At 37.8% G+C, this 24,067-nt stretch overlaps 1 protein-coding gene across 1 annotated transcript in view; it reads left to right on the top strand.

The window, feature by feature from the left end:
- Nucleotides 1–24,067, top strand: part of disc1 (DISC1 scaffold protein) — a gene marked incomplete at its 5' end in the record, with an annotated part of 55,503 nt that overhangs the window by 14,960 nt on the left and 16,476 nt on the right. The window contains 3 exon segments of the mRNA XM_014005907.1: nt 3,527–3,629; nt 3,801–3,989; nt 21,957–22,017. Of these exon segments, the coding sequence (XP_013861361.1) occupies nt 3,527–3,629; nt 3,801–3,989; nt 21,957–22,017 (353 nt within the window).

Genomic DNA, 24,067 nt, shown 5'->3' with positions numbered 1-24,067 from the left:
TGCTAAACAAGAATCTTAGCTCTGCTAATGCTAAACAAGAATCTTAGCTCTGCTAATGCTAAACAAGAATCTTAGCTCTGCTAATGCTAAACCACTAAACAAGAATATTAGCTCTACTAACACTAAACCACTAAACAAGAATATTAGCTCTGCTAACGCTAAACAAGAATATTAGCTTCACTTATGCTAAACTGCTAAATAAGAATCTTAGCTCTAGTAACGTTAAACCACTAAATAAGAATCGTAGTTCTGCTAATGCTAAACAAGAATCTTAGCTCTGCTAACGCTAAACAAAAATCGTAGCTCTGCTAACGCTAAACAAGAATCTTAGCGCTGCTAACGCTAAACAAGAATCTTAGCTCTGCTAATGCTAAACCACTAAACAAGAATATTAGTTCCGCTAACGCTAAACCACTAAACTAGAATGTTAGCTCTGTTAACACTAAACAAGAATCTTAGCTCTACTAACGCTGAACTACTAAACAATAATCTTAGCTCTACTAACGCTGAACTACTAAACAATAATCTTAGCTTTGCTAATGCTAAACTGCTAAACAAGAATCTTAGCTCTGCTAATGCTAAACAAAAATCGTAGCTCTGCTAACGCTAAACAAGAATCTTAGCGCTGCTAACGCTAAACAAGAATCTTAGCTCTGCTAATGCTAAACCACTAAACAAGAATATTAGCTCCGCTAACGCTAAACCACTAAACTAGAATGTTAGCTCTGTTAACACTAAACAAGAATCTTAGCGCTGCTAACGCTAAACAAGAATCTTAGCTCTGCTAATGCTAAACCACTAAACAAGAATATTAGTTCCGCTAACGCTAAACCACTAAACTAGAATGTTAGCTCTGTTAACACTAAACAAGAATCTTAGCTCTGCTAATGCTAAACAAGAATCGTAGCTCTGCTAATGCTTAACAAGAATTTTAGCTCTGCTAATGCTAACAAGAATATTAGCTCTGCTAATGCTAACAAGAATATTAGCTCTGGTAATGCTTAAAGGCGCAATATCAAGTACAATCAACTTTTTTTTAAATCAAGTTATAGTGTTATCCTCTCATCAAAAACAAGCCCAGAGTCTTACTTTGACTCATTCATGCATGTTTGAGAAATCCTGTAGTGTCCTGAGGCAGCCAGGCAGGGGAGCTAAAACGACTGGTTGGGACTAGAACCGCCTTTTGGGCTGTGTCTCCTAACCGAGCTTTCTCAACATAGAGCAGACCTCCGCCATCCCCCCGGCCCGCCCTGCGACTCCTTCAGGCTATCGGCAGAAAAAAACTAGCAAACACCCGGTGAAAACCCGTGTCTGCTGAGCTCCCGTTACCACTTGTCAGTCTGCTGTTGCTAATTCACTAAAAAAATAAACATTAGTGGAAGCTAGCGCTAACCGATAAGACCAGTTGTAGAGTGGTGAGACTGACGCAAATATGTTAATGTTGTATTGATTTAATTCAGGATAAATGGTGTATAAATAGAACAGTTTTACGCTTGTAGTTTTTAAGTGGACTTAAAATTAATGGAAGCCAATTGAGTGGAAGTTATTTAGTCCAGTAACTGTTTCTAAAGTGAGCAAAAAGCTAATCCGCTAAATGAGAAGCTAGTTCCATCATTAGTGGATTAATAGATTTGTCGAACTCTGCCCACTACTGGTGATCTGCTTTTCTTTAGAAACACTAACCCTTCGGCTGTTCCATATGAATCTCTGCAGCTGGAAGCAGCTAAAGGCAGCAGAAATGTAAAAGAAATAATAGTTTAGGGAGAACAGCAGGTGTCGGCTCCTCAGCGTGGACTCTGGTATTTTCACGCTGCTCTTTAGAAACCCGTCATTAAATCGCCGGATGAAGCAGAAACTGCACTTCAAAGAAACGCCGACACTTTCAGCGCAGATACGAGGGATTCACGTCTCATGTTGCAAATGGAAAGTTGGGTTCTCAGACGCCCACCGTGTGTTAGAGAAGACCACCTGCTGCGAGAAAATAACTCCTGGCTTTAAAGTGAATCATTCTGTCTCCGTCGACTTTATAACAACTGACAAAAAGCCTGATGTTTTTAAAAAAAAAAAAACAAATTGCCACTCTCAGAGTTTCTGCAGTTTTCAGGGTGAAAAGAGGGGAAAGAAAAAAGCACTTCAGAGTTTMTTCCAGTTCTTGTTATTGTGTGAAATGAAATTATTTGAGACTGTTTTCTGTGGGAGAAATGCCCCCCGAGGGGGACGTTCTGCCTCTGAAATCTGTCTCCTGTCAGATCAGAGAAGAAAGTGCATCAAAATATCTGTAAAATATAAAATAAAATAAAATTCCTCAAAAGAAACTGTTGCTTTACTGAGATTTTATGTAGAACTTTAAGGGTTGAGATTAAAGAACTACAGGCACTACATGAGTTCTAGATTAAACTCTTTTTAATCTCCTTAATCTCATACAATATTCCCCAAAACCTCAGAGCATGTGTTGGGCATGACTCTCAGCTACTACCACAACACATTTCAGCTCAGTGTTTGCAAAATTCAGGGAGTTATATCCGTTTTTGTGTTTAAGTTCAGTAGGGAGKGGCGGCCATCTTGAATCAGGTTGGCTCTAAAAGCTAACGGTTTAAACTGAGATTTCTTCATTAACGTTGAGTAGAAATCCATTTTTGCTAACAGACACAGGTTAAAATGTTACCTTCTGCCTGTCAAATAGACAGACTATCAGAATCTGACATTAGGAATCAGAATTTTCCTGTTTTCAGTGCAAAACAATCTCAACAGACCAACAACTGTAAAGTATGACAGTGCAGACAAGAAACACAGATGTGCAATTACAGCAGAATTATTTTAAAAGTTYAAAATGGGTAATAACAGAGCGAGTGATTGCTCAGATTAGTAATAAGAGAGTAAAAAGAAATAAATAATTTAATAAAAGAGTTTTTAAAAGCTATCAGAGCAGGACGAGCTCAGAAGGACAGAAATAGACCTGTTAAAGTGCCTGTGACGTGCATATTCTTCAAATACAAAAAGCCTAAGAAAACATTTTTATATTTAAGAAAGTTGGAACAATACATACGATTTGACCCATATTTTTCTTTTGAACTTGGTTCAGCCAAAGTGAAACAGGAAGTGACATCAAAGGGAACTTTTTAACAAAAAAACTGGTTTTTGTTTATTGAAACAATATTTGAACTCTGACTCTTCATCATCTCTCTGATAGAGGCTCAAATTAATCTTAAGAAACATCAGATTCTTCTCTACAGTCTGGGTTGTTGGCTGTTGTAGCAACGCTCTGTTCACATGCAGAYATTCCCCTTTGACATCACTTCCTGTTACTTCACAGACAAATATCTCAACAACTGCTCATCTCAGCAACATGAAATTTCTTTTGCAATATTTTGTCAGTGACATCTTTTCAAAAATGCATTCATATGTATTACAAAAATTTGATGTCACGGGCACTTTAAATCTAAAAACAAGTGTAAAAGAACACAAGAGAGAGGAAATGAGCAGCACTTCCTGTGAGATCCATGTTTCTTCTTCTTCTTGTCCCCAGGTGGTCATGAGTCAGAGGCTGGGCAGCAGCCTGAGGAGGAAAGTCAGCGAGACTGAAACGCAGCTTTTGGCTCTGCATGAAGCCAAACTGGCGGCCATTTCTGGTAACTTTCCACTCCGCTCCGAACCCCAGCCCTGCTACATTACACGCCCTTCATTCCCCTCATTTACCTGCATCACTCATCGTTAGCCTCACTTAATTACAAACGTTAATGTCGGGGAGGCTTTGTTAATGGGCGGAGTGGTAACGTCCTGCCTGTGGTCTGCCGGCGCAGGTAACGACTTCGGCAGCGCCAAGGAGCTGAAGGCCGAGATGAAGGCGGTGTACCTGGAGCGGGACCGGCTGGAGGCGCTGGTCCAGAGGCTGCAGAGCCTCAGCTCGGGGAGCAGCCAGGAGCTGGGCCGCATGAAGGAGCAACGGCAGCAGCTCAGGCAGGAGCTGGAGCAGAGGGAGGCCCTGCACGGTGAGTCCACAACCTTCTGTCTTTTACACTAAATTCACAACTGTAGGGTGATATTACAGCCCCCTGTGGGCGGGGCTTAAACCTTATACCAGCACCGTCCTGTGGGGGGCGCTGTAAATGCTTCAACTTCCCAACTGTTATTAGCTTTGGTGATTGTCTCTCGTTCCTGAGCTTCACTAACAATAACTGAGTTCTACCTGGTATTTCCTGCATAGAAACAGMGTTTTAACACATCTTCTTTTAAACACTGAAAAGTACTATGAGTACGACTTACTAAATGTGAGCTAAATACTAAAAAATATACTATTAAAAGTAAAAGTATGAGAGTTTTACTCACTGTGGTGAATAGCTGCCGTTTATAATTATGAACTTTCCCACTTTCCAACAGGGAATTCCCACTGAAGGGGCAGTTCCAGTTTAAATTTAAGACTTGTAAGAAGGAAATTCCCACTTAGAGAATATCATTATATAATATTTTGCTGGTTTTGTTGGGTCAGTGGCATTAATCTCCCAGAGAGGAGAACATCATCATATATATATGTATTATCTCAGACGCTAACGCAAAAGCTAACAGGCTAAAGCTGACATGTTTGTCCTCCATCATCATTTTCAGTTTCAGGCTGAGTCATTTCTACTTCCTCCTCTCTGTCAACGCGCTCTGGTTTCATTTAAAAGTGCTGAGTGTCAGAAATGATCCAAAATTAACCTTCAGGGTGGATAAAAGCTCACATCGCTCTTGTTCAGTCTTTGTTTTCCAGTTAAAGGTACAGTCTCGCTAACCTGCTGATAGCGAACTAGCTTAGCATATTAGCTTTTTTGCTAACTTTGGAAACCGTTAGTGGGCTGGTTAACTTCCACTAAATTAGCTTCTACTAATTTTAAGACCACTAAGACCTCCTCTGTTGAGCCTAAATTCAAACGAGAGTCCTGGACACTCTGTAAAAGACAAGTCCTCCCTGGACGCCGCTGCTCGCTGTGAGGACATCAGTGAGGTTTCTCCCAAATGARAAGGAAGTGATCTGCTGTCAGCGGGGACTCTGCTTTTTTAAACGGGTTAGCAGGACTGGCAGTTGTTAAGAGGAGGAGGGGTCATCAGCTTTAGGTGGTTTGGATCAGGCGGGTTCCGAGGCTCTCGGTGCGACACCTGAGCAGTGGGACGGTTTCAGATGTTCTTCAGACGTTCGTGGACAAGTTTTAGACTAAAATCATCTTATTTAAAGTGATATTTTGTGTGATCTGTTTGCTCTTTAAACATGTTTTTTTTTTAGTTCAGCATCTGTAAAAGTCTCTAACTTATGGTAATTTTTGTGTTTTCTAAAGTTGTGACGTCCATCTCACATTGCATCGACTCCAAAATGTTAATCAGCCATAGACGTGTTCATCCAGTGATTAATTTCTAAACATTTCATTCAAATCCATCCTGTGGTTCATGATATATGTCGCTAACAGTACAGAGACGGGGGAAAACATTCAAAAGGTCACTTCCTTCTTWGAGGTACAGAGGAGAACGGAAAGACTGGAGACAAGAAATAAATTCACCTGTCAAGATCTGTTATCTAATAAAAACGTCTGCAGATTATGTGTCATACATTTCATTGTTCTGCTGAAGGTGTACCGTTTCCTGCCARCAGGGGGCACCCTTTGATTGAATATTTTACTGGTTCAGGTTCAGCTTTATACAGTTTTAGAAGAGAATCCATATGCTTCATTCACAGTGTTTGACTGTGAACCAGTTCTTACTGAAGTGCATCATATATAAATATATAAATATATGAAACGTCTTCCTCCCACGTCTGAAGCTCCAGAGGCAGAACACCTCGACCTGCTCAGCACTCAGAGATAATCTCCTCAACAGAACGTTAAACATAACGCACATCTCAAACAGAACAAGGCACAAAGAGGCTAAAACAATAAAATAGCGACGTGCTAATTCTGCTGCTAAACAAAGGAACAGCCGAAGAGCTAACTTTCAGAACCTGACTGAACCGACGGGGACGTTTGTGTCCTGGTGATATTTAGCTTTGGGACTCTGTTCCTGCTAAGAGTGGTGTCATCAAAACCCAACAACCAAACATAAACAAGTTCATGTTAAAAGAGTTTAAAATAAATAAAAATAAGATMCTAGAGTCAAGTTCTGCTACTYTTAGCTTCTAGCTAATGYTYGCTGCTTCAAGCTTTAAGYTTGTGCCTTGCTCATTTTTCTACATTTAGCTTTTAGCTAGCTTTTTTGGCTTCTTTTATCTAAATAACTTTTTTGCTRTATTTAGYTTTAAATGAAGGTTGTCAATTTRGTTAACTAGCTMATGTTTAGCTCMCTTTAGCTAGCCCATTGCTACTTTAGTCTGTATGTATAGTTTAGTTAGCATTTTGTTTGTTTTAGTTTTTAGCTAGCGCTTTCCMTTTATTTATTTAGCCCTTTGCTACATTTTGCTACTTTAAGCTTATATCTGTCAATGTGCTCACTTTAGCCTTTTGCTAATTAAGCTAGTTAAAGCTTTTAGCTTGTGCTTTGGTCATTCTTATGTTTAGCTTTTAGCTATTTTGCTACTTTTTGATTTTAGCATTTTTGCTTCTTTCAGGTTTTAGTTAGCTTTTTTGCTACATTTGTCTATTTTGATATGAGCTAGTGTTTTGCTACTTCAAGCATTTAGCTATSAMTTTGTTCATTTTAGCTAGCCTGTTGCTACTTTAGGTTCCAGCCACTTCAYRSWTTTAGCTTGTGYTTTGCTCCTTTTGCTATRTTTTTTCTCTGTTCTTTACTTTTAGTTAGCATTTCGTTTATTTTAATTAACCTTTTGTTGCTTTCAGCTTTTAACCAGTGTTTTACCAATTTTGACTTTTAGCCTCTGTTTTGCTAATTTTAGCTAGCTTTTAGCTGTTTGAGGACAGTATTCTGCTTTTTTATTCAGACTTTAGCTTTCACCCCATGCTTTTCTAGTTTTTGTTTAAAACGTCGCTTTTTAAAAAATGTTCAATTTAACAAAGTTCTTTGTAGCTTCACTTTAAGCAAATTTCTGTTCAACATTTTTTCTCTGCAGAAAAACAAAAACAGCATTTTCGGCTCTGATTAAATAAAATCCCAGTTTCACCTGTTTCATTTATCCTCTGTAAACAGATCGGCTCGGCTCTTATAAAAGGAACAAAAAAGACAGTTAGAAAGCCTAAACAGCTGTTAGGTGGGCACACGCCACAAAGAGGACAGCGAGTTAATAAACGGTTGCTGCGTTTTGCTCTTAAGTGGGCGCAATTTCACAAAGTGTTACCGACACCAAGAAGGGGATTCATTAAACTGTCTTTCCATTTGCTGATAACGGGGTTGGCTGCTCGTCCACAAACGGCGCTCTTTATCTGGAGGGAGATTAGAAATTACTGTCAACATCCATGATCCGCTTTTGTTTCCGAGGCTCTTCCAGCAAACGTTTGGGATCCAAATGTCGTCCCGTGACAGGAAAACAATACGTMTGAAAAAGCTTTTTGTCGAAGCTCGACAGCGGACCAATCATAGTGGGATGTCACGAGCGCTCGCCGTCCCTTCTGAGCTTTCCCCAGCGGTGGACGAAAGAGCCCAATGTTGTGTTAAAGTTAATTAATATAAAAAAATCTAACAAACGATCGAACATATCAAACTTGTAGAGATTTCTTTAAAAAATGGAAAAACTCATTGTATCTCAAAGAAATTCATATCACACGTTGCCTTTTATGCCAAAGTTTTAAATTWAATAAAACATCCATRGGATATTGAGATGMTCTCAGCTTATTATTAGCTACAAYTATGTCAAAATTTAGCTCAGTATCTGTAAAATCTACAGTTATAGCCTTTTTTTGTCTAGGCTAAGTTTGATTAGCCATGGCGGCCATCTTGAATTGTGTTAACTCTTAAAATTAATCGGTTTTCAACAAACAGATTACTTTGTGTAAGCTTCATTTGAATCTGTTTTTCATGTTTTTAATACAAAACAGCAACTTAAAAGGTTGCTCAATGGATGTGATGAAGAATTTTCATTTTATAAATGTTTGTGTATACTGTATATAGTATATGTTTATTAAACCAGCAGTAATTTTATATATTTCTTGCTCAATGTACAACTCTTGTTTAATAAATATAAATACAAATTGTCTGAAGCAAACAAAAAAAAAAACACTTTAGCGAGCTGAAGTTCAACAACATAAGTTGCCTTTAGGTCAGACCCCTGTACCGTTCTGATTTTGGTAAAAATTCTCAGTTGTTTATGCACTTTCGACTTCAATAAACTTCACATATTTAGCTTTGTGTAACATGTTGTAGTGGTGACTTATATTAAAATCCTTCATARCAGACAGCAGCTCTAAGCAGACTAAACACATCGGTTTGTCTTGAAAATCTGTAAACAGATAGTGCACCTCCCAAAAAAAAAAGTCCCAAAAAGAGGCGGGGCCTCATTGGCACACCAACAGTTGCCCATCCATGATCTACAAAAGCAATTATGTTGTAGTAATTTTTGTGYTTTCTAAGACCAGTTGGCTGTAGTGGCCAATAAATTGAAAGTCTCATTAAATTCCTTCAACTAGTTCATCAGATATTTTGCTAACAAAGTCGATTCAAATAGGTCAATCATTTAGCGCTCAAAATATAAGGTGGGGATATGCTCCAGCTACAGCCACTCTAAGTTTTAGCTCAATATTCATAAAATTTGTGTGGGTTAGTCTTTTTTGTGTGGCATGATGTTCATTTAGCTATGGCGGCCATCTTTATTCGAACTGACTCTAAAAGTTAAGGATGACTTCAACGAAGCACATACATCCACCCTCTCAGCTGGTCATACATCCAGAGAGCTGCGTAAGGGAGTCGTTGGACCATTACGGCCCTAATTGCTGCCGGCGTGAGCGCTGATGAAAACCAAAATGGAGGTTTGATCCCCTGCTGAGAGCAGAAAATGGTACCTGRGGGGAAAGGCAGGCTAAATTTACTGATAAATAATTGAAGGGCTGAACATGAGGAGTTAATGACCCTGGGAGTGAGGATGTTTTAAACCTGGAGATAAGAGTATCTTTTTTTTTTCTGGAACCCAAGTGTTCCAGTAAAGTCTTTTAAACGCTGCTGTGGCTGCAGATCGTGGGTCCAGTTTTTGTTTTATTATTTAGGCTTTGAAAGCTAAAACCATTGGAAAAATGAATTGTGCTCTAACTTCAGGAACTCCCTCCCCCTCCACAACCCCCACTTTACCCCCACCTCTCAATCATTCAGGAGCTCTTTAGCAGAGGAGCTATTGTGTGCTCCATCATGTACTCACCAGAAGCACCCTGTGAGAGGAGAGTCATGAATAAATCAGACCCATCTTAGCCATCACTTTTGGCACAACAGCCAGAGAAAACAGCGGTTGTTAAATAACGCGGAGTGACAGTATTTTCACGTGCTCTTCAGATGCTGGACTGTTGCAGCTCAGTTTGACCTCAATAGGTCTGAAAATCCTGCAAAATGAGCAGAAACTACTCGACTGCAGACGTGTTGCCAAAGGCACCAATATCTTTCAAGCCAAACTTATGATTAAAAGTTATTATTAGTTGGTCAAACCTCATAAATGACGAGATCTCATAAGTGTTGAGGATGATTTTCTGCTGCTACCACACCAACTTTAAGCTAAATATTTGTACACCAATAAGCTTTGATGACCATCTTGACTTAAAATGACTCTAAAAGTCAATCAGTTGTAGATAAAAACTGGGACTTCGTGTGTCAATTTGACCCAAGGGCAGCAGGAGGGTTGAACAAACACTCAGCTACCAGAGCAATAATCAGCTCAGTATCTGTAACAACTGGAGAACTATAGCTATTTCTGTGTTTCCTAAAGGTCCTAAAGAACTGAGTTGACTCCAAACAATAAGTTCCAGATGTACATTTTATGATTAAGTCCTATTGTTCGTAAGATATTTTGCTAACAGACAGGTCGTTTGTGTCCAGATAATATTTAGCTGTGAGAGGGATGTCACCAAAATACAACAAATGAACGTAAACAAAAACAGGTTCACATTAAAGGAGTTTAAAGATAAATCAAAAACAGAAATCAGAGTCAAATTCTGCTTTTTTTTAGCTTCTGGCTGCTGTTTTGCTATTTTAGGCTTGAAGTTTGCGCTTTGCTCTACTTTTTGTTTTTAGTTAGCATTTTGCTTCTTTTAGCTAGGTTTTTGCTTCATTTACCTAGATTTTTGCTAGCTTTGAGCTTGGTTTTGTTAATTTAATCATCTAGCTACCGTTTTAGCTAGCACTTTTGTAGTTTTTGTTTTTATTAGCATTTTGCTTCGTTTAGCTTTTAGCTAGTTTTTTGCTACATTTCTCTTGCTTATTACTATGTTATTCTTTGAGCTTGTGTTTTGCTACGTTAATTTCCAGCTACCATTTTGCTAGTTTAAGCTTCTAGTTTGTGCTTTCCTGCTTTTGCTATGTTTACTTTACAGCTTTTTTATTCTTGGCTTTTAGTTAGCATTTTGCTTCTTTTAGCTAGGTTTTGTTTCAGTTTTCTAGATTTTTGCTAGCTTTGAGCCAGTGTTTTGTTAATTTAATTATCTAGCTACCGTTTGGCTCATTTTAGCTAGTCTTTTGCTACTTTAGCTTGTGCTGTGCTACTTTTGCTTCATTTAGCTGTCAGTTAGGGCTGCCACAAACGATTATTTTTATAATCGATTAATCACCGATTATTTTTTCGATTAGTCGACTAATCGGATCATATTTTAATTGAATATAAATCATACAACTTATCGCGCCAGAATGCAGCTGCTATTATATAACCATGGTTAGATTTTAGCTATATGCTAACTAAAAATAATTTCTGTGGAAGGTAAGTTCTGCTCTGCAGATATTGCACAGGTTTCTCTTTCATTTTCTTAAAAAGTTCCCACACTTTTCAGCTCTGTTGTCAGGTAGCCATGATACCAGAGCCTGTCTGTATAATGTCTTGTGAAGTCCACGGCCTACCCCAGTTACCACTACTGTRCATGTGTGTCAAGGACAGAAAGGCAGATGTGGCAGTGGAAGGTGTCAAAGCAGTTTGGAGAGAAAAACAAAGTAAAGAAAAAAAAAGAAAACGATTAATCGATTATTAAATTAGTTAATCGATTAGTCGTCGACTAATCGTGGCAGCCCTACTGTCAGTTAGCACCTTTGTAATTTTTGTTTTTATTAGTATTTTGCTTCTTTTAGCTAGCTTTWTGCTACATTTTATCTAGCTTTTTACTAGGTTCTTTGAGCTTGTGTTTTGCTACGTTAACTTCCAGCTATCATTTTGCTAGTTTAAGCTTCTAGCTTGTGCTTTCCTCCTTTTGCTCTATTTATCTTTCAGCATTTTTACTCTTGGCTTTTAGCTAGACTTCTGTTACATTTGTTTTCAGATTTTAATTAGTGTTTTGCATATTTAGGCTTGGGCTTTTAGTCTTTTATTTAGCTAATTTTAGCTAGCTTTTTGCCCTTTTAGTACAGTGTTCTGCTTCTTTAAACTAGAACTTCATTTCAGCCTCTTTATTCAGCTCTTAGCTTTCACAACACAAGTTTTTTTTTCCAGTTTGTGTCACCAGTTTTTCCTGGTTCATGAGAAATTTTACTAACAGACAAGCAAACAGCTGTATAAGAAGCAGCTCTTTCTCCTGCCTCCTGACACCAGAATGTGAGTTTTGTTATCGTTAGCATGTTAGCGATTCTCTCCAAAGTGGATCATTTCCACAGAAACGTGTCTTTTCCTGCAAGTGCGTAAAATAAGACGTGAGATTGGAGCAGGTTTCCAGAAGACTCCAGAGTTTTGAAGGGTTTTATGGCTCCACGTTTTGGGAAGAATTCCTCTGATAAACTGCTTTTCTTCGGCCTGAAGAAGATTTAAAATTCACTTTGTCTGCCGARTTTGACTCCAGATAACGACAGTGACCCCAACAATCCGACAGCTCTTTGACAAATATAAAAAATATACTTTAATTCAAGTAGTTTTACAGGTATTTAGATTAAATTTGATGTGGTAGCTGAGAGTCATGTCAGGGCTTTGAATGTTTTTAATATCTTCCTGTTTTTATGTCAGGGTTTATTGATCATGTGTCTGAAACAAGTCGGCCTTTCGGCTGCTACAAACAGCCGAATCCTTTGGCGTGTCTGCTCGTGCTGACGGTGCGTTTGTGGAACCTGCAGAGACACGGTGCTCAGGCAGCCCAGGTGGAGCTTAAACACATTAATCACAGTCGGTGCCTGAACTCGTTAAAGAAGACGTACGGTCTCCCCTCCGCCGCGGGCTTTTATAGCTCGTGTATCGATGTGTTAGACGCCTGTAATTTGTTTGACAACACAAAGACCAAACAGCAAACGCTTTTGTCATTACAAAGCTGGGAAGGAATCACAGCATTACTCTCTTTCAATTAGGGAGACGTTCAAATGGTCGTATCAGAGAAGCAAATCCAAACAGGCTGCAGTCGTTGACTTGTGATCAAAGCTCCTGACTTCATCTTAGAGAATTTAAAATAAGGCTTCTCATCTAGTTTACATCTTTTCTACTAGAGTCTCCAAAGAGTTACTATAAAAAACGGATTGGACTCCTTTTCTTGTGTTTTTGAAGATGAGCTGCTTTTAATCTATGAGTTCAGACTGAAAAGTGCGGAGCTCCAAGTACTTCTGTTGGACCATTCCCACCAGAAGCATGCTTTTACTCAAAAAGAAAAAAATTTGTATAGGTCTTCTGGACGGGTTCTTCTCTAATGAAACGTTTCGTCTCTCCTCCAAGAGACTTCTTCAGTCTGAGAGTTTCAGGCAAAATTCAGGCTTTTAAGCCCTGCCTCCAKGTGACTGATACTCACATCACATGGCTATTGTTGACACCTAATTAACACTTATTGTTAACAGGGGGTGGAGTGATAMTGGTAATAGCAGCACTGTAGGAGGGGGACAACTGAAAACGGAGGCCTCCACCTCTGTTTAATGATGGACGGTCTTTCTTCAYAAAAATGKCTTCTTTTACTCCTCTCTCAAACCAACGTTCCTCTCTATCAAGAATGAGAACATCCTCATCTCTGAAAGAGTGACCGCTGGCCTGTAAATGAGTGAAAACTGTAGAGTTCTGGCCRTTAGATGTAGCTYGTCTGTGTTGGGACATTCTTCTGAACAGTGGCTGCTTTGTTTCCCCGATGTATAACTGGTCGCAGTCCTCCTGGCACTTAACAGCATATACAACATTGCTCTGTTTGTGCTTTTACTCATCATCATGGCCCTGTTACTACAAAGTCATAATATTACGAGAAAAAAGTTGTAATGCGAGACAAAAGTCATATTACATGAAAAAAATCATAACATTAAACATGTTTTTCTCGTAATAAAAAGGAAAAATTTGTATGGAAATAAAATATTACCAAAAAAAGTCATATTACAAGAATGAAAACTTTAGGAGAATAAATTTGTACAAGATCAAAGTTATAATATTACCAAAATAAAGTCATAATTTCCAAGAAAAAGTCATAATATTACGAGAATAAAAATTTCACAAGAATAAATTTGTACGAGAATAAAGTTATAATATTAGAAAAAATAGTTGTATGTATCAAGAATATAGTCATAGTATTACCAGAATAGTCATAATATTCTCAGAAAGTCAATATTACGAGAATAATTTTTGCGAGAATAAATACGTACAAGARTAAAGTCATAATATTACCAGAATAAAGTTGTAATATTCCAACAAAAAATTCATATTACAAGAATAAAAATATTACAAGAATAATGTTTCTTGTAATTTAAACAAAAAACGTCTTTAAGTCTGGCCCTAATACTTGTTGTAGTATTATTCACAGTTCAATAAAGCAATAAAAACCTTTTTGGTTATAGATTATTTGGTGCAACAGTAATATTTGCTCTGCTCTATTTAGGGTCATTTACTTATTAGATTTTATTATATGAAGGTTTTGCAGAAGTTGAGCAACAAGCATCTGTAGCACAAATGAAAGCACRCAATCTGCCTCGTCTGCAAACTCAGGTGTGACAAACATAAAAGAGGCGTTTTTGTTCTGGAACTTCTTTTCAGGAAAATGCAGGACTGGAGCAACAAAAAACYTTTCACATTTTCCTGTGATTCACATTATTCAGCCTGAGGATAAAGTGGGGTTTGTTTATGATGAAGCTCCTTCTATCTGAGCAGGTTTTCTGTAGGGCCGGAGCTGGATTGGGTAGCTTATGTTGCTTCCTGTTGCCCCTCTGCCAGCGGAGAGCTGAGCCCGAGGAGGCAGACGGAGGCAGCTGAACGGGGTTCACGTTTGGAGAGGAAGGAGGGCAATCTGAACGCCGTTAATGAGCTCATGTATGAAACATGAGAATATGCCCCGCGCAGCAGGAGATCCTTCAGCACAATGGGATGCACTTTAATCAAATTGGGCTGCATTTGCTCAGTTGAGAACAAAAGAAAAAAAATTCATACCAAATCCAAACCTGTGATTTTTCTTTTCAGAACAAAATTTAGATTTGACAAGTGACAAATGATGGTTTAATTTAGTCGTTAACAATAAATCATCACAAATTATTATTTTTTTCTTCATGTTTAAACCATGCAAAGAAACAAAACACCCAACATTCCTTGAGTGACATCATGTGAACATTATAAATGCTGATTCTGCATCATTTTCATGATTATTATTATTTTTCCGAACGTGTTTTGCAATCAAACCACTTGGRCAAACTTTAAGCTATTTTAGCCATTCATGTTTCAAAACGTTCAGCTCATTCAGGAGATGGATGCTAAGACGTCTGGTCATTTTAACTTTTATATTTTTCTAAATATTTAAGATTTATTAAAAAATAATTTCCCCTTTAGAAATACATTGAGATTTCTGATTCATTAAAAACAGTTTTACTTGTAAAATCTGTTTCAAACTTGCTCCATCTTTATCTTCATAAATTACTTTTAGCTAGCCTTTAACTCCTTTGAACTTTTCAGCTACCTTTAGCTTTTAGCTAGCCTTTAACTCCTTTGAACTTTTCAACTACCTTTAGCTTTTAGCTAGCCTTTAACTTCTTAGAACTTTCAGCTACCTTTAGCTTTTAGCTAGCTTTTAATATCTTTGAACTTTTCAGCTACCTTTAGCTTTTAGCTAGCCTTAAACTCCTTTGAACTTTTTAGCTACCTTTAGCTTTTAGCTAGCCTTTAACTTCTTTGAACTTTTTAGCTACCTTTAGCTTTTAGCTAGCCTTTAACTTCTTTGAACTTTTCAGCTACCTTTAGCATTTAGCTAGCCTTTAATTTCTTAGAACATTCAGCTACCTTTAGCTTTTAGCTAGCCTTTAACTTCTTAGAACTTTCAGCTACCTTTAGCTTTTAGCTAGCCTTTAATATCTTTGAACTTTTCAGCTACCTTTAGCTTATAGCTAGCCTTTAACTTCTTAGAACTTTCAGCTACCTTTAGCTTATAGCTAGCCTTTTGCTATGCTAAACATCTATTTATTTCTCTTCTATGTTTTAGCTCCTACCTACTCTAATGATGGTTTTATCATTTAGTTAGTTTTACTTCTAGCTTCTAACTTAAGATGTTTAATTTTTTTTTTCATTTTTTGCTTGTAGTTTTTCTCCCTTTTTTACAGTCTGACTTTTCTGATGATTAACGGCAGAAACTAAGTTAAATCGAAGAGAAACCACTCTGCACTCAGAGCTTTCACACTTGAAATGCTAAAGAAGCCATTTCTMTTGTTCAAAATTGAATTTATTCTCTCTTTTGTGAGCAGTTTAGTTTCTGTGTTTTGTCCTTTTGACAGTGCTGTAAAAAGACACGCTTCTCTATAATCTGCCTGATGTTTTCAGCATGTTTTCAGAATCCAACTATAATCCTTCAGTCTGGATCAGAACATGGGCGGACGGGGGGGTTGGGATATTAACTGTATGTGTGCACAAGAGCTCCAAAATCCAATTCGAGCCCTCCTCCTCCTCCTCCCCTCTGATAAAATAAAACCACACTTATCCAACCTTTTAAASCTGCCCTTTATAACAAATTTACAGCTCAACGGCCAGCCAGAACCAGAGCTTTCTCACACTTCGGTGGTGGTGGTTCYCACATTCGGGTCAGAACACTCGAAGAGGTCAAGAGACAAGCTGGTCTGAAGTGACAGTTAGTCACTAACASAGCTCGATAAAAGCTGGGCCTTTTATTTTGGAAAAAGTTAAACAAGGCTGCTAAAAAGAGTGGCTAAAATGAAACGCCTGGACTTGAGATTTTATTACAAAAGCAATTAAAACTATCATCACTTTCATTTAAGTAGAAAAGAGGATAAAATGTCCAAAAAACAAGAGGAATCCACTTGATTTTAATGCCACTCAGTTCGATCACATTGAACTTGTTCAGTCTCATGRTCTGTCTGTTGTGGACAATAACTCGGTTGTCRTCTTGATGATGGTTAATAAATGGCATCAGCTAAAKCAGTGGTTCCCAAACTTTTTRTCTTCTGACCCACAAAATATYCATGGAAAAATCTTGTGACCCCAAATATTACTGGTCTGAGTACACAAACTTTGTTAATAACCCTAAAAACACAGGCTTTTTGACTATCTAAACAGCTTATACACAAATATAAATACTTATTTATACTTATTTTGTGTTTTTGTAATAGTTATAGGGAAAATATTACATCAGCAATTATTTTTATTACCCTTTAAATTGATTTCTGGAGATTATCCAAGGTGCTTCATGACCCATAATTGGGTCCCAAGCCCAACTTTGGGAACCAAAGTGCAGTGGTTCCCAAACTTTTCAGCTTTTGACCCACAAAATAACAGTAGCAGAGACCTGAGCCACCAACTATTTTTGGATGATAAACATTTGTATCAGGTCAACAAAACATGGGCATAGTAACAATATTTTTATACTACATTTATCCATTTTAAATACACTAACCTCACTCCTTTGTAACAACTAAGGCAAAAATGTAATTAATTCAGAAAATCTTTTCAGGACCGCACCTTGATGTTTCAGGACCCCACTTTGGGTCCCGACCCCAACTTTKGGAAACACTGAGCTAAAGGATGACAAATGAAGGGAAGATGAAAACAACTATGATGCCCAAAAGTGGCCGAAGAGCGCAGCCTCTGGTTTGGTTGTCAGTTGATCCTGACGGCTGACTTACTGCCCATCATCTAAATGCCAGATCCTCTCCCACCTGAGTGTCGCTCGTCAAACTCGATTCATTCTGGCTTCGTTAAGCAGCGACGGGATGGTTGTTGTATAATGCATGTGGGCATTCAGCCTGTAGCTGTACAAGATGTGTATATACAGTATATATAGGAGGAACTATACTGAAACAAGGGCAGTTTTAATAAAAGTGTCTGCTGTATGCAGAGGAGAGTTCATCATCCTGTCACCATTTCAACTCAATAAAACACTGCAGTGGTTTAAATAGTGTTTTCTTAACCAAAGGTCCCAAATTAATATATTTAAATTCTCTTAGTGTGAGAGAGGCTAGTTTTCCTCCCATTCTTTATTGCTTTTTCAGGCTTGTTCCTCCCTGTGGGCGGGCAGCTTGAAGTACAAAATAGGAAGAAGAACCACCGTAAATGCTAAAAAAAAGAAGAAGAAGAAGAAGTGCGCAGCCAAAAAATAATGAAAATAAATTACTGTAAACGTAGGAAAAGCTGCACAAAATAATGAGAAAGATAAGGTTTAATTCTACGGAAGATACTGAATCAGTCGGGGTTTCATTTGGAGACCCCAAAACTAAATTTTTTTTCAATCCTGACAGTTAAAAATTTGTTTTTATTAGAATGAGATAAAACGTAGAACAGTGGAGTACAGGGCACCAAGTGTAAAATAAACAATTTTCATTAATTAGCTCACCGTTGTTGCATTTTACTAACTTTTATTGAATGTTAAATTTAAATGTGAAATGGTAAATTTTAAAAAAACATAAATTTATAAATAATTTAAAAAATGTAAATATTGTGGCTAAATATTCAAGTTTACATTTATGCATTTCAAAATAGAATGTGCAGCTTTTGTTATGACATCATCATCCTGCGACAAAAACCACCACAAACTCTGCTAACGCTACTAACATTTCCCTACAAAACGTCAAACTTTCATTTGCTAACTTCAAACTGTCGGACCACAGGTAGCATCCATGTTTTCAATGAACACATTTTGGTTGAAATTTTTAAATTACATCTTTAGCAGMGTTAGCAGTGTTAACAGCGTTAGCTTTTGTCGCAGGTTGATGATGTCACAAAAAAGCTGCGCACCATCAATGGCTGCATTTCATTGTGAAATACTTTAATATAAACTTTATCATTTAGGTGAAATATTTAAGATTAATTTTTTCCATTTAGACATAACTCCAAATTAAATTGTAAAAATTAGCAAAATGTAAGGACAGTGAGCTAAATAATAATAATAAATATGGAACTTTTTTATCTAGGATTTTACACTCAAAAAGCGATCTAAATAATGGAAATGTGTTAGTGACCATTTTTAACAGTTTATTTTACACTGGCGCCTCATAGTGTAGCGATATTATTACTTCCTGTAAGTCTGTGGGACGCAGCAGTCACYGTCAGGCCGCGCAAATAAAAGCAGCGCTAAAAAAGATCATAAAAAGGAGGCACTCTGTTGCTCCCCTGATGCCCACGGCGGTGCGTCTCTAGCTGAAGGAACTTTCAACAAAGGCCTTCAGAGAGCCTGGATTGAAAATTCATGAGCTCTGCCTCRGCTCACACCGGAGATCTCAGCAGGCAGCAGACTTCGCTGATTGCTGCCAAGGGCAGCGGCCAAAATGGAAGAGGTTGTTTGTTCACGACACAAACACAAAACTAAGCTACTTCCTGGAAGACGAGGACAGTTTTTATTATTCTTTAGTTTCATAAGTCAAGCAATCCATCCTTTTTCTTTACCTGCTTCTCCTTTCTGGTTCACGGGGAGCTAGTGTCTATCTCCAGGAGTCACTACAAGAGGTGGGGGACACTGAAGACACGTCTCCAGTCCATCACAGGAACACAGAGACATACAACAAGTCAGAGTTACCAGTTATTCTAAAATGTATGTTTTTGGTTTGTTGGAGGAAACTAGAGTACCCCCCCCCCAAAAAAAAAAAAAACACGTGCATGGGGAGCAGGGGCGGAGCCAGAGGGGTGGTGAGTGCCACCTCTGGCACCTGATTGGCCACCCCAGTTGGCAGTTATTTAGATTTTGTTAAAGATAGTTTTCTCATACTACTGTAGTATATAAACTTTTTGGCTGTGTGCTTAAAAATGGCTGAATTATAGCGTTTTGTAATTAGCGTTAATGTTAGCAGTTAGCTTAATTTGAGATTAGCATTGGTAATCGACATGTGGTCATTCTACTCCTCAACAAATTTAATCTCAGTAAGTCTTAAAAGAGCTGAATCAGAGCCTTTTAGCTTTGGTGGCCATCTTAAATTTTTAATTTGCATTTAGAATTTGTTAAAGATTGTTATTTGATATTACTGTACTATATACATTTTTAGCTGTGTTTATTCAAAATGGCAGTATTATACTCTTTTATAAAAATTAGTATTGGCGTTCATGGTTAGCTTAATTTGGGATTAGCATCGGCAATTGTCTTGTGATTCTTCTTACTCCACAACAAATTTCATCTAAAGTTTTAAAATGGCTGTGTTTATAGCATTTTAAAGTTAGCTGTTGTGGCCATCTTGAATTTTTGGTTAGCATTTATAATTTGGTAAAAATAGTTTTTGTCTACGTCTATACTAATCTTCAGGTTTGTATGTCTAAATATGTCTGAATAATAACTTGTGACTAGCACTCTGATTCTTTGCTACAATCTCAAAAATTTTTAAATATTTTTTAAAACAACTGAATTAAAGAGCCTGTGACATCAATTTTTTGGGATAAATGTGATTGCACTTTTGGAAAGATAACATGGATAAGACATTGCAAAAACAATTTCACACCACTGAGATGAACAGTTGTTGAGATATATGCATGTGAAGTAACAGGAAGTGATGTCAAAGGGGAATGTCTGCATGTAAACAGAACATTGCTACAAGGGCTACAACACAGACAGCAGGGAATTTCTGACGTTTCTTTAGATAATTTTAGTCCCTATAAGAGAGAGATGAAAAAAAGTCAGAGTTTAAATATTGGGCCTCATGCAAGAACCGTTCGTACGCACAGATTTGTTCTTAAATTGTGCGTACGAGTGATTTAGGAGAATTTGTGGCATTCACCAATGTTTTCGTATTCTAAGATTTTTTTCAGATACAAACAAAATTTACGAGTGGTCCAGACCTGTCGGTGCGCAGCGCTGCGGCTTCTGAATAAATGAAAATGATTTAACACAGTTGTTTATACTTTTAGCAGCTCTTTTTATCCCACAGCTGACCTGCTAAAAATGACAGATTTTCTTTTCTGGATCTCTGACAGACGGACTTCAATCTATGAATGCGTAAAGTTCTTTTACGTTTTCGCTGTAATTTTCATGAATGAATGGACACTTCCTTGTATCTGAGGCAGGAAATATAGCCTTATATGGTGTTTTTGGGGTGGTAATTATGCTAATCTCCTCTCGYGTGCACGAGCAGCTGGATAGAACAGGTGRAATTTACGCAGCTCATTTACGCACGTTTCCTGAAGATAGAAGAGTTTGTTGAATCTGACGTGACATGTTTGTACGAACCCTTTGTACGAACAAAAGTAAGAGAAATTTAGGATAAGAATACGAACATGTTCTCGCATGAGGCCCATTGTTTTAATAAACAAAGACCAGGGAGTTTTCTTTCTTAACAGGGTTCCCCTTTGATGTCACTTCCTGTTTCACTTTAAATGAGCCAAATTCAAAGGAAAATATGACAGTTATTTAACATAATAGGCTAAATTATGTGTTTTATGATAATTTTCCTAAATATGAAGATATTTTCTTTGACTTTTTGTATTTGAAAGATAGGCATGCCATTAGCTGCGTTTCCATTGCAAATGTGCGCAAAACTTTGTCGATATTCTGTTAATGTCGAAAAAACACAGTTTCGCAATTGCAGTGTTTCCATTAAATAAGAAATGCTATTAAAGTCATGCATGAATACGTTTGTTCTCGCAATAAGTCATTACAAACATGGCGACAATGGATGTAAACACATAGCATGTTGCTACCACAACACTAGCGCTCATCAYCAGAGGAGACGTCGGCGTCTTATCGAGGCTTTCGAGCAACAAGCCCCTTATACTTGGGAGCGGCTACGTATGCTGTGTTTTGGAGAAATTGTAGTCGGTGAGTTTACTACTTTATTTTACAACTTCAGTAATTTTACTACTACAACTACTTCCTGTTGTCTTTTTCGTCAGTGGAAACAGCCGGTTGTTGACCACGTGAATCCCGTGATGTGAAAAAAGTGTTTCCATTGCAGTTTTGCGAAACACACCAATTTCGATACGGCCAAAAAAAACACCTCATCCTAGCACAAAAACATTTAGTTGAAAAAAGGAAGTTGTTTCGAAATTGACGTGTTTCCATTGAGCAAATTTATTTTCAAAATTTTAATTTGCGCATTTTCATGGTCAATGGAAACGCAGCTACAGACACTTTAAAGCCATTTGGAATTAGCTATGGCAGCCATCTTGAATTTTCAAATTCCGAGTGCTTTTTTTTAATTTGGGACCCCCCCTAAAAAAACCACCCTGACCACCCCTTGCAAAAACAGTCTAGCTCCRCCCCTGCCAGGGAGAACAGGTGAACTCCACTCAGAAAGGCCTCGTTGCGTTGATTCATTGTATTTTCAGTCAGCCGGTTCTTTGTGCTGAACTGCTCTGTCGCAGCTCCTCTGCACAAAGCCGTCACCAAGTGAGATGATGACTACCTTTTTTCTAAAAGGTCCCGTRTATAAGGCCTCAAATGACAAGTGGGTTTTATTAGCATTAGAGCTCTGATTAGTTGCTAGGAAACCACCTCGTTTTCAATAAAAAGTGGCAAATGAAGGTACAAGTAACAGCCTGTTGTTCTCTTTGTGCCTTTTTTTTTGTCTCTGTGCAGAAAGCCGGCTGAAAGAGAACACCGTCAGGTACATGGAGCTGCTGGAGGACCGGCTGCACAGGTGCGGTTCTGATCAATTCAGTTTATTTATATAGCCAAAAGTCACAACAACTGTTGTCTCAAGGCACTGTACACAAAAAAACAATAAATCTAAAGAAGCCAGCAGACTGCGCCGAATCTTCACTTCGCTATAATAACTCAGGAAACCTAAATCTGACTATAGGATTTATCAAAAAGGAAAAGTCTTCAGTCTRATCTTAGTGTTTACTGTAATCAGTTCTACGACGTGCCGGTTCAATACACCCTCCGAGGATTTTCCTCTCACCTCAGACGTCAAACACCACCTTTTTTTTTTTTCTCCCTCGGAGCCACTTTCTCACATTTCACTGTCTCTCACCTGCCCACCTGTACCTGTGCTGTTTTGTTCCTATGGGCTGGATTATATCATATTTTAACATTGAAACACTTCCAAATCAAACAGCTCCTATCTTCAGATGAAGTTCCTGGTTGCTCCTAACCTACAGCGCAGTGACGGGAGGTAAAGAGAGGAGGAAGAGGAGGAGGGAAAAGGGAGGAGCAGATTAGTGTGGTGAGACGTCTGGTCTCCGTGGCGACGGATGGTGTTGAAAAACCCAATTATCTCTTCCTTAGCGGAGACGAGAACAGGATGTCGGAGCCGTGTAGTCACCAGCAGACAAATAAATACATAAATAAATTTAAATCGAATTAGCAGCACCTCGGTTGTTTAATACATTATGTAGATGAGTCATTAAGAAGAAGGCTTCCTGTCTCTGCAGAGACTTCAGCTTTCATGTAGGCCAAACTGCTGAGCAGAAACATCCTTAATTATCAGCTTAAATGTAGAAAACCTTCATTTTAAAGGAGAAAAAATGAGTATAAATGTGACCCATGATATCGAAATGAGGATTAAGTCAAATTTGGTCAAAATGACCTCATTACATTTTAAAATTTCTGCTTTATAAGCTACATTTTGATTTCTGGATCCTTCTGATATAAGCTTATCCAGAGATATAACTTCATTTGTCTTGTTNAATATTACAAGAAAGTTGTATGAGAAAAAATTGTATGAGAATGCAGTCATAATATCATGAGAATAAAGTGAGAAAAAAGGTATATGACAAGAATAAAATCGGAATATCTCCTATTACGAGAAAAAACACTGTAATATTACGAGAATAAAGTCATGATATTTTGAGAATAAAGTTGTAATATTAGGAGAAAAAAGTCAGAGACTAAAAGAAAAGTTTTGCCAAATCTTCTGACCAACAGTTTGTTTTGCTGTTAACTTGTTTGAAGCTTCTGGTGCCCGCAGGTGCTGCCAATCAGGTGTTACAACAAAGAACTAATCTACCAAACACTGATTTCCTTACTTTTTGTTCTAAGTTTATAAAAATATGAGTCTTCACGTTAAAGTTTGAGTCAAACTTTACGGTTTACCGGCGCAGGGGTCTTCCTTGACGTGGTGGTTCAGGTGGACTTTCTGACCTCTTTCTCCTTCTAATAATGACTTTAAGTGAATGATTTCCACTTAGCTGCTGCTCTGCTGCCACAATGGAGATTGATTAGTGTGTTTTCTTTTAATCTCCACTAATTGTTTTTATCCTCTAAAGCTCCTTGCATGCTCCTCTTCACAATGACCAACAAAACCAAACAAGAATAGAGAAATTATGAAGCTTTTTAATTGCAAACAATTCTCTGAAATTATGCTTGATTTGTAGTTTTTATGAGCTTTTACTTTTAATTWAACATCATTCAACTTTAGAGGCTTTTATCGCCCACTGGATGATTTTTTTCTTTTTAGCTTTTGATTTAAAATTTCAGCGGACGTTTTGGTCGTAAGTCACTTTCCCTGACATTATTGTCCTGATTACTCCTCGTTTACGATGCGCCATAAACATGATCTGTTAAACTGAACTCATCATAAAAAAATAAAATAAAAATAAAAATAAATTAGTTTCAACAAACCTGCAAACAGCTGTGAGGAGCCCAGTTTGTCTAAATTATGTCTGCTCCAAAATGTCATCATGCTGAGTTTAAAACAGCTGATTTTTGAGGGTTCTTCAAAGGACGTCGGCTGTATATATATATAT

The sequence above is a fragment of the Austrofundulus limnaeus genome, unplaced genomic scaffold (genome assembly GCF_001266775.1).
Source record: "Austrofundulus limnaeus strain Quisiro unplaced genomic scaffold, Austrofundulus_limnaeus-1.0 Scaffold33, whole genome shotgun sequence".
Lineage (NCBI taxonomy): Eukaryota > Metazoa > Chordata > Actinopteri > Cyprinodontiformes > Rivulidae > Austrofundulus > Austrofundulus limnaeus.
This window is presented reverse-complemented; position numbering and strand designations above follow the sequence as displayed.